The sequence below is a fragment of the Xiphophorus couchianus genome, chromosome 11 (genome assembly GCF_001444195.1).
Source record: "Xiphophorus couchianus chromosome 11, X_couchianus-1.0, whole genome shotgun sequence".
NCBI classification, from domain to species: Eukaryota; Metazoa; Chordata; class Actinopteri; order Cyprinodontiformes; family Poeciliidae; genus Xiphophorus; species Xiphophorus couchianus.
In genome coordinates this window covers 20,061,339-20,077,675 of record NC_040238.1, presented here as the reverse complement: position 1 = coordinate 20,077,675, position 16,337 = coordinate 20,061,339, and the positions used below count along the sequence as shown (strand labels likewise).

Genomic DNA, 16,337 nt, shown 5'->3' with positions numbered 1-16,337 from the left:
ACTCCAGGCCGAATCAGCCGGCGTTCCGGTCGGCGCACCCCCGGCCAAGTCAGCCGGCGTTCCAGCCGGCGTTCCTGCCGGCGCACCGGAGGCCGTTCCAGCCGGCGTTCCTGCCGGCGCACCGGAGGCCGTTCCAGCCGGCGTTCCTGCCGGCGCACCGGAGGCCGTTCCAGGCAGGACCGGCGCACCGGAGGCCGTTCCAGCCGGCGCACCAGCCGGCGCACCGGAGGCCGTTCCAGCCGGCGCACCAGCCGGCGCACCGGAGGCCGAATCAGCCGGCGCACCAGCCGGCGCACCCGAGGCCGAATCAGCCGGCGCACCAGCCGGCGCACCCGAGGCCGAATCAGCCGGCGCACCAGCCGGCGCACCCGAGGCCGAATCAGCCGGCGCACCAGCCGGCGCACCCGAGGCCGAATCAGCCGGCGCACCAGCCGGCGCACCCGAGGCCGAATCAGCCGGCGCACCAGCCGGCGCACCCGAGGCCGAATCAGCCGGCGCACCAGCCGGCGCACCCGAGGCCGAATCAGCCGGCGCACCAGCCGGCGCACCCGAGGCCGAATCAGCCGGCGCACCAGCCGGCGCACCCGAGGCCGTTCCAGCCGGCGTTCCTGCCGGCGCACCGGAGGCCGTTCCAGCCGGCGTTCCTGCCGGCGCACCCGAGGCCGTTCCAGCCGGCGTTCCTGCCGGCGCACCCGAGACCCAGACCCCCTGCGTTCCACCCGAGACCCCCAGCGTTCCACCCGAGACCCCCAGCGTTCCACCCGAGACCCCCAGCGTTCCGACCGAGACCCCCAGCGTTCCGACCGAGACCCCCAGCGTTCCGACCGAGACCCCCAGCGTTCCGACCGAGACCCCCAGCGTTCCGACCGAGACCCCCAGCGTTCCGACCGAGACTCCCAGCGTTCCGACCGAGACTCCCAGCGTTCCGACCGAGACTCCCAGCGTTCCGACCGAGACTCCCAGCGTTCCGACCGAGACCCTGACCTCCAGCGTTCCACCCGAGACCCTGACCTCCAGCGTTCCACCCGAGACCCTGACCTCCAGCGCTCCGACCGAGACCCCTTGTGCTCCGACCGAGACCCTACCTCGGGGGGCTCGTCATCGCCGTCTGTGGGCGGCCCCCGGGACTCCCCATTGCCACCTCCAGCGCCGCGGACGGCCGCTGGACCGCCTCCGGGGGTCCCGCCTCCGTGGTTCCCGCCTCCAGCGCCGCGGACGGCCGCCGGACCGCCTCCGTGGTTCCCGCGGACGACCGCCAGACCACCTCTGTGGTTCCCGCCTCCTTTGCCTCCGCCCACCCTGTGGGTAGTTTTTTGTTTATGGACTCTTGGCCCTTCTTGTGTTTCCGCCCACGATGGTGGGTTGTTTTTTGTTTTTCTGGACTCTGGCCCCCCCCCCGTCCAGCGCCCCTCCGCCCACCCTTGTTGTGTTTTTTTTTTTTGTGGGCGTCTGGTAGCCGCCCTTGAGGGGGGGGTACTGTCAGGATCTGTGTTTTTCTGTGTTTATTTAGAGTTTTCTGTGTCCTTGAGTCTCTTCGTTGTCCTGTCCTCCCCTTGATTGTTCCCAGGTGTGTCTCGTTTCTGTGATTACCCGCCCATGTATTTAACTCCACCTGTGTTCCTTGTTCCTCGTCGGGTCCTTGTCGTTGTCAATGTCTAGTCGTCGTGTCCATCTGCCTGCTGCTCGTTGTTTGGACTGTGTTCCCGTCATTAAAATCATCATTTTCATTTCTACCTGGGTCTCAAGCGTCTGCCTCACCACCTCACACCGCACCGCTTCATGACAGATTTGGACATCGTTCGGCAGCTTTTTGGTGTCCAGATGTCTAAATTTGGAACAGACACCTAAAGGTCTTGCAGCCCTTTTGCAGAACAAGTGGCTAAATACAAATGTATGGAACACTGTTCAGATTCTTCTAAAATATTTGTTAAAAAAGAAAGCTAAAATCACAAAGGATCTTCACAATTATGTGTTGCTCAAACAGACAATCCATTGAATTTCAGGGCACAAGTCATCAAAGCATTTTTCAGCAAATCAATAAGGAAAAAATACTTTTTGAGTTACTTTAAAACTTCTGTACTTTGGAAAACGAGCAATAGGGGAAACGCTGCCTTTGAACATAAATAAAAGTATCGGCAGCTATGCCTCGCTGACCTTCAGTGGAGTGTTTTTGGCTTCTGGAAATTCTCTTTCATCCAAGCGCTCCCAGCGCTGGAGGAACTGCTGCACGATGGGGCTGTCTGGGTTGATGATTTGGAAGCTTGTGATGTTGGCCCCACCAGAAAAGACCTTGTCCAGACTCGTGTTGGAGATCCCCTGAGAGCAAAAAGCACGACTGGCTGATAATAAAGCAAGAGACTTTAGAAAGTGATTCAGCTTTTCTATCGTGGCCATAGTTGTGTGACTTTTTGCCGTGGAGTTAAATGTGAGGGTTACATTCTTTTTTACTTAATTGCATCACACCGAGCATTATTGTGTGTTGAGTCTGTGCTAGCTCTTACCAGGTTGGCTACGATATAGTGGTATCCCCTGGTGTTCTTCCCTAAGGCCACCACCTTTGGTTTTAGAAGAATACACACAGTGAGGTGGAGAACATTTACAAAGCAATGAATCAGAAATGACAGAGTCCCTTAATTTGAAAAATACATGTCGGAAAGAAAGCAAAAACAAAAACATTTCAAGCAACATACAGAGGGGCAAGTAGGGCCATGATAGCAAATTTGTTTGTTTGTGTATGTGTGTGCTGTATGGGCCCATGCAGGGTGGGGAGAAACCACCATGACAGTGCTTGTTCCTTCCCATTAACTTCAATATGTAAAATAAGGTCATGGCTCTGGCAGGCCTCCCTCTCTCATTCTGCAGCTGCCTGAGTTCCTGCAGTCTGCTTCTTCTCAGTCGAACATTAGACTTAATTGAACCCAAACATTGTGAAATCACCTGTAGGACGAAGCAGAGTCTGAGAAAGCTCAGTGATTTCTTTAAACTTCAACTCCTGAAAAAGTCTATTCCTCTGTATTACAGGGAATGAAGCTTTAAAAAAAACGCCATGGGGAGTGGAAAGTTTTATTTATTTATTTTTTTTACTTTCTGCACAGCTTGATACATTCAAACTGCTAGGATAGCCTAAACGTGACGTTTTGAGGTATTGCAATAGAAAGATCACAATTTGTTTAATGTAAATCAGGAGCTAAAGTATTCACGTCATGTTGAAACCTCCATGCATTTTCTGAAGAAAAATGCTTTGCAAATTAATCTAAAGCTTATAGTTAATCTCTTACAGTTATCAGATTCCCTATGAGCCTGTTATACATTATGAGTTGTATCAGGTCTTGGCTCTGCATGACCTTCTTAACAAAACTCTGATTCTTTACATCATTCTTCCTCCATACTATGGCATCTTGTTTTCCACATAAAACACAATGAATAGAGGACTTTGGACCATTGAGCAACAGTTCAGTTATTTTTCTCCTTGGCCCATTGCAACACTTCTGGTAATTCCTCTGGTTATCGATACATCTGTGTGAAACGTTTGGTTTTTGTTTAATATTGAGTTGCCATTTAATTTTTTTTTCTATAGTTAGTGCTTGATGTGCAGCTGAACTCCAGTAGTTCTAATGTTAAACAGTGGATGGTGCAGCCTGTTTCAAAGACTGTAAGCATAAGAGTCTAAAGTGGAAGTGCATTCCTAATACATCTCTAATTACAAAGATTGGCCTCATAAGTGCAGCTTTTAACCGTTTTGCAAGTCTGTCAAACTTGCAACAATTCCCTGTGTGTTTTTATTCACATGCTGGTAAAACAAACATGCTTTCAACGTCTCCCTCGCTGCTCGTCTCGTTTCATAAGCGCTACTTGTGGACTGTTATAAAATGGGAACGTGTGACCGAAGGGCCCCGAGACGCCTCCCCAAAAAATCTTTTACTCTAATCGCAAATCTTTCAATGCTGGGTGAAGTGACCCATCAGTCACCTTCAATGACACCTGAGCTTTCCAACCGGTTTCCAGGACAACACTGGCCACCACCTCTAGCTCTGACCCTGGATCTGCAATGTATTTACTCGGAGATACAAATTCACACCACACTTTTAAGATTTTATTTGCAAAACATTTTGTAAAACAAGTGCTCTTATAGGTACATATCTGTGCAATAATCAACATAAAACAACATAAAATCCCAATAGATACGCTGTCATAATATGACAAAATATGAATAAATATTTTTTTTGCAAGGCACTGCGTTGCGTTCAGTGTCTTCGCTCCCCATCCAGTTTGTTTTCTCCTTACACCTCTGCACCCTAAAGCCCTTTATTTATTCTCGTCTCACAGCAGTCTCTAGAGGGGGACCGTCCTTGATACTCCGAGGCTGAACCCACGACAGCTTTATAGCTTTGAGCAATTTCAACAATAAATCCAATTACCTCTCTCACAGATACGAACTGATTTCATTGTGTTTCAACATTCTGCGCTCAGACTTCACTTTTGAAGTCGCACGTCATAGATTTTCAACACAAGCACAGATTCCCAGCACCTTCTCTGACTTATTGTTTCCCAAATTGTCTTGAAGAAGCTCTTGATTTGCTTTCCAGTCATGTGAGAGGCGAGTCGCAGTGACCAAAGTGACATTTAATGAAGCTGCGGTATCTAGAGACTAGCTACAAATCTTAGGAGACACTTCCAAACGAGCAAATAATCCACACAGAGAAACATGCACAATGTTCTCTTTATAGAATAAAGGATTATTAAGGTGATTGTGTACAATAACACGAAAACATTTGGTGTTTATTGTAAGTGCCCCAAGCAAAAACAAGGAACTAGAGAGGGAATTGCGCAAACAAAGCCCTTCAGTTTAATGCTTCATATTAGCTCTTGCAAGCTTCAAAAGCTCAGATTCACTAATAAAATGGAAATCCAATAAATTTTATGCATCTCGGTTTAGTCAGTAAAAGCTGACACTATATCCTCAATCAATGAATGCTGACTCTGTATTGCTTCGCGCACATTTGATTGCTTCATTTATCACTTTTTCTTTCACTTAAGTAACTAATTTCAGAACAATCAATGCTGTGACTTGAGTGAAAACAAAAATTCCCAAACAGCTTAATTAGTTTGCGCTCAGTTGGCAGCGCGTCCAAACAATATCAGCACATAAAAAGTAAATAAGTCTATTTCAATTCTCTTAGTATCTTAATCTCGGGGGAGGTAAACGATGGTTCAATGTTTGTAGCTGCTGTTGGACTTTTTTCTATGCTTATTAATTTGTAAGTGTCAAAAAAATATATTTACTGTACGTGGGTTGAGTTACATATAGCTAACATTAAGGCAGTTCTTTATAACCACTGAATAAATTTCCTTTGAACTCACAGAAAATATGACAAACAATTAAAATTAGGGATTGAAAAGTGACAGGTGAAAAGACCTTCACGTAAAGTTTCTAAAAAAGCTGTGTTAAGGCTAATCAGATAAACTACTTCAAACCGACTTTCACCGAATTTGATTGGGCTAAACCTGGATGAGACCCTGAGCCTCAAAAAGTCACATTTTTAAAGGATTTCTCTAGACAAAAACAAGTCAAAGTTAAATATGCAAAGGTTTTATCTGAATGGAGATGCTTAATTTTCACTATTTTTATGTTTTCTCAATTACATTTAGCATTTATTATGTTCTGTAAGTCTGCTGCCCCGTGGTGAAAATTCTTCTGTTTTAAATTTGCTCGTGGTCAGTATAATGCAATGTTGTAAGAGGGGACAAAAACGTTAAACAGTTAATTATTTGGTAACATTTTATTTGAAGGGGTGTGCATAAGACCGACATGGCAACATCTGTCATGAACATGAAGGAGTCTTCATGAATGTTTATGACTGTTGTCATGAAAGCTTTAAAAGTTTTATTAAAAGTCTATTAAATTTGCCAACTTTGCATTTTTGAATAAATAATGACACTCTAAAGCAAAGATGTTCATACAGGTGTTATGTCGTATTTATGACAGTGTCATGTCAGTCTGGCTGTAAAATGTAGTTCTATATAATCCCTCTTTGAGAACACATTCCTTTAGTAATGCAAACAAATATGTTATTCTTAAACTGCTAACAGCAGCCAAAAAAACAAAAACAATTACAAAATTGAGTTTTAATTTCAAAGGCAAATCAGATCTGATATGCTAATAAATCAAATATGTTTCCTTTTCATTTTTCCCTTGCTAAATCCAAGCTCTCAGATTTTGTTTTGTAAACATTTTTCATCAGTTTCTGTTCTTATATCAATATGCTGTTAAACTTATTTTTTATATTCTTATGACAAATTATTAGATTTACTACACCCGTAAACTTCCCCTCTGATGGCCGGGTTGTTCTGGAAAAAAAGAAGCATCTGGGTATGAAAAATAGTTTTAGGACTCTGATGCTCCAGTTTCAGCAATCCCTGGATTCAAAACATTTTTTCTGCCTGCGTAAAAATCGCTCACCACAGTTAACAGACTTACTCATTTATTATTACATGACCAGAAGAGCCTTGGTTAAAAGAGAGCTATTTGAAAAGCTATTGCTAACAGAGAGTAGAAAGGAAGACTCCAGAACTTAAAACAATATGAGGTCCTGAAGTAGGCATCAACTAAACTCACTTGCTTTTAATTTTTAATGTTCATTAAATGGAAGAGAAAGCAAAATCCCCATGCCGCACAGCTATCTCTGCAGTCCATGTTGGCAAGAATTCGAACAGGATGCCTGAATCACAAAACAGAGTCGATTACTTTAACTCAGACTCTTCTCTTCAGATCATCCCAGATATCCTCAGAGGGCCACCGGTCTAGTCAAATCAGATTTATAACAGTACTGATCCTGAGGTCTTTAAAATTGTGAATTTGTGCTTAAGATCAAACCATCTCAGCATTGAGATGCTGTTTGATTTTATATTTCTGTCTTATTTTTATTTATTTTTGGTGTCAATATTTAAACCTTTGGTGTTTTTGATCTGTTCTCTGATATTTACTGTAACGTCCCTGTGGCCCCATCCGACCCCATAATCTGACCCCAGGAGGAGGGGAAATGGGACAAATCCCCATGGTGAGAGCCAGGAGGAGTGTCTTAGAGCTGTCAATCATGTTTGTGTACGTGCTCCTTTCCTACAGCAGAGCCTGCCATGAACACTCAGGCTAGTTAGCATAGCCACCAGTGATGGCAGACAAACAGTTTTCCTATAAGGGTAAGTTGTTTCTCCATAATCACTAGCTTCTGCAGAACATTAATCTTAAGCAGCGCATACATAAGTGTGATTGACAGTTTTAAGACCTCTCTCCTGGCTCTGATTGGTTGTTTTTGACAAGAAGCAGATTATCCCTGCAGATGGCACAGAGAGAAATCAAAGGAGCTCAATTTTCTTCACGGATAATCTGTTTCATGTTTTACCGTCAGGATATACTGAAAGTTTTAACAGATATGTAAAAAAACAACAACAACATATTTTTGTAAAGGTTTCTCGCAACTTTAATAAAGTGTCAGAGTTTATCTGGCCATGTAAAACAACAGAGTAACCTGTTGCCGCATACTGCCGGTTAGCTGACTAAAGGAAAGTTACACTTTTAGCTTGCTTGTTAGAAATTCAGCTAAAAACTATTTTCTTTCATAAAAAAACAGATATTTTGCACTTCTAAAAATAATTACTTGAAAACCAGCATTAAATTTAACCTTTGGTTTACCTCTGTTCCTTTTACCGGCCAAGTCTCCTAATATTTTTGCTTTATAGGATGAGATGTTCAGGCTGGAAAAACAAGAACCAATTCACTGCATAAAGATGTGTAAAACGCACGATGTGAAGTTCAGACCACATTTGTTTCAGGTTTTCTGGATTTGTCCATCTTTAGGGCTCTTCCCGCCCATCGTGTTGTCTGAAGCGTGGCTGAGCTGCAGGACAATCGACCTAAATATTCCTGGGGGAACTGACTCTAATTAAGCAGGCTGGAGCCACAGTTCTGCACAGAGTTGGATGTCTGCCCGAGTGTCTCAAAGAGGATTTGCCTCTCTTCTCACAGATAGTGGCTTTTCTCCGTTACACTGAATTGACTTATTCAGAACTAGAGCGCACATCCTGAAGTCAATGACTGTCCTGTTACACTGATAATCTAATTACAGTTATGATGCTCAAAAACTGGGCAAGATGAGAAAAGGAATTTAATTGTTAACAGACCTGGTTACAGAGGAAGAAGGACATGGCAACATATCAGACAAACGTTGCTTCAAATACCTCGGTGGAAACCCTCAGCGAAGCTGAATCTTTAATCAAAACCTGGCAGCAACGCAATAATGAAATCTCTGCCTGCATCAGCACGTTTGCAGAAGTACAGAAAAAAACATATTACTCTTACCATCTATCAACTTATTTCAGTATAACACAAGCCGTTAAGCAAGAAATGCTTTCCCTCTGTGCATTTCGAAGCTGCTGAATATTCTGTTTGTAGTAGCCCACCAGCAGCATAATTTTAAACATCACAGTTTTCTTACTGAGCAGCAGTTTCAAAAAAACTGAAAACTAAAAAATAAAATAAATAGGAAAATCCAAATCTGTAATGTTCTTAAAGTCTTTGTTGGAGCTGTACACCTGCCTGCCAACTCTCCTGCTATAAATGCGTTTGATGTCGTTTCTTTTTCCTGGATTTGCTTTTAACGCAGACTTCTCCAGGGTCTTCTTTAGATGCCTGACAACAAACAAACTAGTGCTAAACCCTCCTCTATTACGCTCAAAGTTGAACTGTTTCAGAAGCCTGAAGCCTGTCCTCTTGATGTGAAGGTGAAGCCAAAGAAAATTAGGGTTTATGTTCATACAGTGGTCTTGTAACTGGGATATATTTGATAGGCAGTATAGTAGAAGCTGGTGCACCACACATACACTTTTCATGATAATATTTGTATATTTAATTTGTTGCTAGAGGATCACTGCACTGCAGCCCCTGTTAAATAATAATAAAAAAACTAATACATTTCCCAACTTCTTAAATAATATTAGAAAGTGGAAATTTACTTTTCTTTTGTTAGCATAAAAATATAACAGGCTATATTGTAAAAGTAATTGGTTTAAAAATGATCTCTTAACTACTTATTTTGGCATTTAGCAAACATAAAAAGAGCAGGATGTCTTAAGGTCTTTCAAAGTTTTTCTTTAGATTTCCGCCCCATTTAGTCTGTATTTAGACAAGTTTAATTTTTTCAATTGTGATCTCAAAATCAACTCCAAGACTGGCAAAAAAAATTAATTTGCACACAAGTCAAAAATATATCTCCAGCCAAAAAAGCAGTACCTGAAAATCCATCCAGACAAAGGACCTTAGAGATGTGCCATCCTTTAGTATGGCAAGTTTTCAGCTAATAACTCCTGGGAGAAACAAATTAGCGCTAATGTACTAGTTTATGTCTTGCCAACTGTTTTATATGAAGTTATTTGAAAATAAAACTAACTTAAAAAGGAATTTCACGGTTGCCTCTGTCGAGCTTAGAAAGACAGAGCCATAACAATTGCTTAATTTTTAGTAAGTACACTAAACTAAACTACGTAGACTAAATTTGGTTTTAGGTTATTTGGAGTTACCAAAATCTTTCATTTATTCACTATTTGCTGAAAGCCAGAATATTGAGAGAAATATTTTGTAGAGAATATTTTTAAAACTTTTCTATAAAATCACAAGTTTACATACACAAAGATTATATTCATTCATGTTCAAAACCATACAAAATACCCACCAATGCGGTTTGTTTATCAGATTAAAAGTATATCTACAATGAACAATGTTATTATTGCTATTAGACATACTTTTCATATATATAATAATCTTTTTTTACTTTGGTCCTTTGAGATATTCTAATCTTTAATGTTGCGTTGTCTTCAACTGTATGCAGAAAATTATCATAATCAACAGAAATAAAGGCGTCAAAACAACAGTCTGTGTAATTTATCTATATAAATTTCACTTAGTGAATTATTTTTTTTTTGCAATGGGTCAAAATACCTGCAAACTATTGTGAGAAGATTGTTTGAGAACACCCAAAATGTTTGACCCAAGTTGTTTAGTTTAAAAGACAACGTTACCAAATTCTAACATATATGCAAACTTCTCACTTTGGTGAATGTAAAACGAAAAAATCTCCTGTAATTCTGCTGTTTAGCACGTATAATTATCTTCGGTAATCCTAACACACTCTAAAACAAAGTTTAGTCTTGTTTAATGTCAGACAGTGCGAAATAAAAAAATGCCTGTGTCTTTTTATGCTGCATTAGCAGATTTGCACATTTTTGCTATGCAAGGCATTTGGCAAAATCACTATACAGCTGACACGTCCCAATTTGCGACATCTCTCATCAACTGAAAGTCCAGAGAAAATAAAATAGCAGCAAGTATTTACCGAAAGCATCACTGCCAGTTCAGAGTTTAAAAACAATCCAACCAGATTCCAAAAAGAGATTGACAAAACCCAATGATTTCAGGACTCCGTGCATGTGATCCTCCGTGTTCTTTAGTTGGACTGTAATTCCAGGGCGCTTCTGGGTGCTCAGCTCTGCTCATGTTTCCATCTAGGCATCAAACTGACTCAACAAGATCGATTCCAACCGGCTCTCTGGCTTTCCACTGCACCGGAGGAAACACAGCTCTATATCACAATGTCACCAGGAGACTCTGAACCCACAAGCACTGAACAAATGCTTAGAACAAATCAATGCATGGGTGTGCCATAACTTTCTCCGGCTGGACAGAAACAAAACTGGAGTTATTGTCTTCGGACCTAAAGAGGAACGATCCAGAATCAGCGAGCAGCTTCAGCTATTACATCTAGAAATAAGTGATCAGTCCAAAAGTCTGGGTGTAGTGACCTGGAACTTCATGGAGAAAGTTGGCCTTTTATCAACAAAATTAAAGGACTAATGTCTCAGCAAACTCATACATGCATTTATCTTTTATTGTATTAATACTAAAAGAATCAGACAGCTGCAGCTGATCTCGAACCCTGGTGCTCGAATTCTCACTAAAACTAGGAAAGTAGAGCATATCGCCCCAGTTCTAAAGTTCTTACAGTGGCTCCCTGTAGCTCGGAGAACAGACTTTAAAACACTGTTGTTAGTTTATAAATTACCAAATGATTTAGAACATGTATACATCAAAAATAGGTTATCTATTATGCAAGGTTTCCCACAGAAAACCTGCTAAGCCCAGTGGTTGTTCACTGGGGCAGTCATTCATCCAGTCATGTTTTTGAGTTAAAATCAACTCAAAACGTTGACAGAAAATTGTAATATATCACTTGATAATTATGTGTTATTAAAAGACTGGATGATCAATGCCTGAACACCAACTATAAAGTCTTAAAAAATGCAAACATATTAAAGAGACTTAAAAAATAAGCAATGCTTAGCCTGGTGGGGGCACAAGTAAAGCCTGGTGGCCCATCAGGCTTATAATGCACTTGGGAAACCCTGATTTTGTCATGCAGGTGTTCTGGTTCAAGTCTACTCTGCATCTCCAGAACCAAACCCAAGCATGGGGAAGTAGCATTCATTTTTTATGACCCTTGAATTGGGAACAAACTTCCAGAAAATTGCAAAGATCCCTTTGATTAATTGTAACTGGAACATTTATTTGATGTACATTTGATGGCATTTAACAAAATACAATGCTTATTGCTTGTTTCATAATTGGTTACTTTATGTTACTCTGAACTCTGTCTGCATATTCGGAACGTGCATCAATGGTTGGCTAAGGCATCTGGATTGCATTGCATTCATCAAAAAAGAAATGAAAGATAAACGTCTCACTGATTGAAAAACACATCAAGTCCAGAGCAGCTGATGCCTGACTGATCTAAGTCGCATTTGCTCACTCCTGCCTTCATGAGAGATCTTCCCTCAGGCTAGGAGAGTAGGCTATTTATAGTAGGCTCATTGTTGTTGCTGCAACGGGACAGTGTGTCCTACTTACACAGGAGCTGATGTTACATTTAAAAAAGTGTTGATGTCACACTCGCTTGTATAAGGAATCATCCTCACAAGATGAGGGCGTGGCCAGCAGAGGGATGGATGCCGAGTCTGACTCGACTTCAACGCGCCGCAGGCAAGACGTCCTCTCAGAATCTGCTTCATGTGCTGCAGAGAGAGACCTAAAATGTCTAATTGGATGACTTACATTTAATGGGAAGGTAATCCAAAATTGTTTGAAGAAACACTTTGTGTGACTGTGAAGGGCAGATAGAGAAACTCATATTTCTCTTGGTTAATCACACATTTCCCGGAGCTGCATAAAACATATCCCCCCTGCGTCCAAGGTAATGGAAACAGATGCAGATGAAGGTCAAAGTAAAGTCTGTCTGTCCATCAATAATGAAGATCATTATGCGCAGGGCAGAAGCTGTCATATTCAGAAATATCAACAAAGAACAGAAGGTTAAGACATTGAAGCTTCTTATAAGGATAAGGCTGTGTTAAGACGCAAAGAGGAAGCACATTACTCTAACACATAAATCCAGCTGCATAGATTTTAAAAGTTATTTGAAATTACATATTTCTGAGCTTTTATCTTCTATGTTCTCCTTATTTTGTCTGTAAAGCACTACTTTTTTATTATTAATGATACCTGACTGGACTTCATTGGAATTGAATCCAAGTCTAAACATTTTTTGGTCAAAGATAATCAACTTACATGCCGATATCTGTATCTTCATGATGTGTAGAAGTCTGGATATTTATCAGAATAAGGATTTATTTCATCATAAAAAAAATTACACATAATCAAAAATTATAATTATTACTCAAATTAAGATCAATGGTATTTGGCCTGTACTTGTATAGCACCTTATGTAGTTTGTAGGACTATAAAACGCTTAAAGCTAGCTGTTGACGCACTGAACTGGTCCACCCCTGCACGTTGCACCTTTTGCGTTGCCATGGCGCCTGGTCTGAATTTTCACTCTGGCATTTACAGGAACCCTCTATGAGGGCTGATTTTCAGAGAATACTGCACCAAGGTACACATCAAAATTAAAAGCCACAAAATTGTTGCTCCATGCGAAACTCTTAAAGCATGACTATAACTCAGCCTTTACACTACATTCAGTCTCCATGTGCTGACTACTTGGTGTCCACAGCTGGCCTGGTGCAGAGTGACAGAAGCAAAGAGGCACCGGGCTCTGTGACCACCTGCAGCAGCGAGGCAGATGAAGTGTCTTGCCCAGGAGCACAACGACAGATTCGTTTGAACCAGCCACACAAGGTCAATTTACTAAAAAGCACAAACCTTTCAGTTGCCTTATTCTTAAGCACTTAGGACCCTGAGCGCATTGATTTTCCCAGCACCAGAATACCACCTTAGCATAAAAAAGCAGGGAAGAGACGGCCTACCTGAGGGTCTGAAATCAGGCTTTTGGCTCAGTCAAAACAAATTTATGTGGATTAATGAAGCTGTTCTTTCCAAATTATTGAATGATAAATATTCATAAAACAGATTAGACACCAGATGTTTTTCTTTTCAGCAAAAACATTTCTGGGCTATAACATTCAGCGTGTCAAAGACTTGGGAAAGATCCTTCGGTGTGGGATGAAAGGCCAACATTATTTTCAAGGTAGTTGGTGAGACCACTTAAATGTGTGTGAAAGTTCAGATTTGACGTGTTGGAGGTCACTACACATATTTTCTGCTACACATGAGCAAAGATGCAAAAAAGCACTTAGGTCATTTTAGTGAAATTATTCACATTAAGTCCAAGTACTCAAACAGCAACCCTGGTTATTTTCCTTTCCATCAGACTCTTAGTAAAAGGGCTAATTAGGCATAACCTGTTTTCTGAAGCAATGACAGCACATTTTAAAATGTTACAACTCAAGAACTAATATTTTTTTCTGTTCCTGGATTCAAGTCTTTTCACTGAGATGTCAAAGAAAGTGACGGTGTCACCAGTTGGTCGCGGGAACCGAAGAGCAACGCATCGCCAACCATCCCCCAACTGTTACTGAGCACTGCTCACCAGCTGGCTGACAGAGGGCAACTACAATTATCCAATGTTTACAATAAACATGAATTTGGGGGAATATTTAAAGTCTTGGAAAAAAAAAAAAAAACACAAAAAGTGACAATCAAACGTGCCAATGAGTTAATATCAGCTTGTTATAATTATGCTGCTCTAAAACAAACAGCATGACAAAGCATAACTTATGCTGCTAATTGTACATTTAGCAAGTGATAGAGCTAAGTGACAACAAATGTCATTGACTTTGACTTTACAACTGTTTTAACTAATATGTGACTGATGGAGATAAGCAAACTTGCAACCATGCAAAGACAAGCGTTTAGATAATGGATGGATAAATTATATGTTTCTTGTTTTTAACAGCAAAAAATTGAAGAATGTTTTAATTTTGAATTCTTTTGGCAAAATACAATGAAACTCAAGCAATTTTACTTTAGTGTAATTATCCCATACCCACCTATCTCTACAAGACAGGCACAGTGAGAAAAAACACACCCATGTTTCCACAGACTGTGCTCAACGCCAAAGAAAAAACAAGCTATGCGACTTAGAAAAGAGCCTGCAGAAATACAAAACATTACTTTTATTTTAAGCAAGAGATTTAGAGAAGTAAAACAACAGAAAGCTCTATGAGTCACCAAGGGAATAGGTTTGGGAACTACATCAGTGTTTGTGGATCTGGCTGCCCAGATTCGCTGACAAACACTGACGAGGAGTGATGAAGGTAAAGCGACTTGGTCAGACAGAAAGCCATAAGTGTGAGTAGATGATACGGGCGGACAACGATCAGTGCACTGCTCTATGAATCTGGCAGTGTGGTCAGACAAGAGTCACGCTTTAGCAAAAAAGCCACATAACGGTCAGCTGGGGATATCCTGAACAGAAGAGGAAAAATCCTGCCTTAATAAAGCAAATATGGAATTATTTGGCAACAATTCCCAACGGCGTGTGTGTGTGTGTGTGCGTGTGTGTGTGTGTGTGTGTGTGGGGTGGGGGGGTGGGGGGGCGGGGGTGTGTGTGTGTAGGTGTGTGTGTATAAGAATTTAAGCTGCTCATTTTGATTACCATCTCTGCATTCCAGATGCTGGCAGATGCAACGTGTTGCGGGGATGTTTTTCTTTTCTGATACAAGCTCAGGAAGTAGTCAGGGATGAAGTGAGGAAATGACAGGATTCTTTTAAAGAAAACATAAAAAGTCATCACAATGTAATACTTCATTGAAGATTTCAGCTTCAGAAAATTTCCAATAACTTTTCCAAGGTGGAAGAATCCCAAGAGGAGCAGCAAGAGCTGACTTTCATTGAGTAAAGTCGACTTCGTGGGTGAGGATGATATAATGGTGCGAGTAGCGAGTTGTTGGATTTAAAAGTGTAAATAAGCAGCTATACAAAGAGTTAATATCGTCATCTCAACGTGTGAATTATGAATGACTAGATGGAGGTCAGCAGCAACTCATCGTTGCATGTCTATGACAGAAGTATTAGGTGAAGAAAATAGAGGAAAAAATCTCTAACCTTGTTTACATTTATGGTGATTTTGGAGCAGCTGTGGACTCAGGTGAGTGAGTGAATATGTTAAACAAACAGCTATTAGTGATGCACTCCACAAGAAGAAGGTTACTGCTGAAAGAAAGGCAAGAAGTCCTGTTCGCAGTTTGCAGTAAACCAAGTAGAAAACAACGGTGCAACAAGGTCCTTTGGCCAGAGGAGACCCAAATTTCTGCATATAGGTCAACCTTTTGGCCTACATAGAAAATTCTTTGTGTAGCAAAATGACTAACACTAAAACATCACCCTAAACACTGCAGATGCTGCTAAATGCAGGAGAATTGTATTTGTAACTTATTTTCTTCTGCACTGAAGTCAAAGCTACAGAAACATAAAATACTGCCCCGTAGAATCAACTTATTTTAATATTTATTGGTGCTCTAATGGAACCAAAAGAAGAGAAAACAGTATTAAAAAAACAATTTGGATAGCACAGCCACTTTTTCTTGGTGTTTTCAAACATCATTAGGAATTTATAGTTGTTCAATCAAATAATCAAAATTAGACACAATCACAATAAGATACAGTATATAAACAAAAGCAGGTTTTAGCGGTTTTTATCTTTTTTTCATGACATAATTACACTGAAATTTCTAATAATTTTTTGGGATCTTTTTTTTGTCATTAACTTGAAAACTGTTTTTTTTTTTTTAAATATCATTTCCATTGAAGAAAATGTATCCATCTTCTTTTTGTAAGACATTCAATCTGACTGAACTTGACCAAATTTAAGAAATCAAACGGGCAAAAATTTCAGCCTTAATGTTGACAAATATTTTGGCATACAATTTTTTCT

At 41.0% G+C, this 16,337-nt stretch overlaps 1 protein-coding gene across 5 annotated transcripts in view; it reads right to left on the bottom strand.

Moving 5' to 3' along the window:
• The window catches only part of gria3a (glutamate receptor, ionotropic, AMPA 3a), an 87,806-nt gene that overhangs the window by 32,145 nt on the left and 39,324 nt on the right, over positions 1-16,337 (bottom strand). For all 5 annotated transcript variants that reach the window (XM_028030992.1, XM_028030993.1, XM_028030990.1 and 2 more), the window contains 2 exons: positions 2,502-2,555; positions 2,155-2,316 (listed from right to left, as the gene is read on the bottom strand). In XM_028030992.1, the coding sequence (XP_027886793.1) occupies positions 2,155-2,316; positions 2,502-2,555 (216 nt within the window). The remainder of the gene's footprint in view (positions 1-2,154; positions 2,317-2,501; positions 2,556-16,337) is intronic.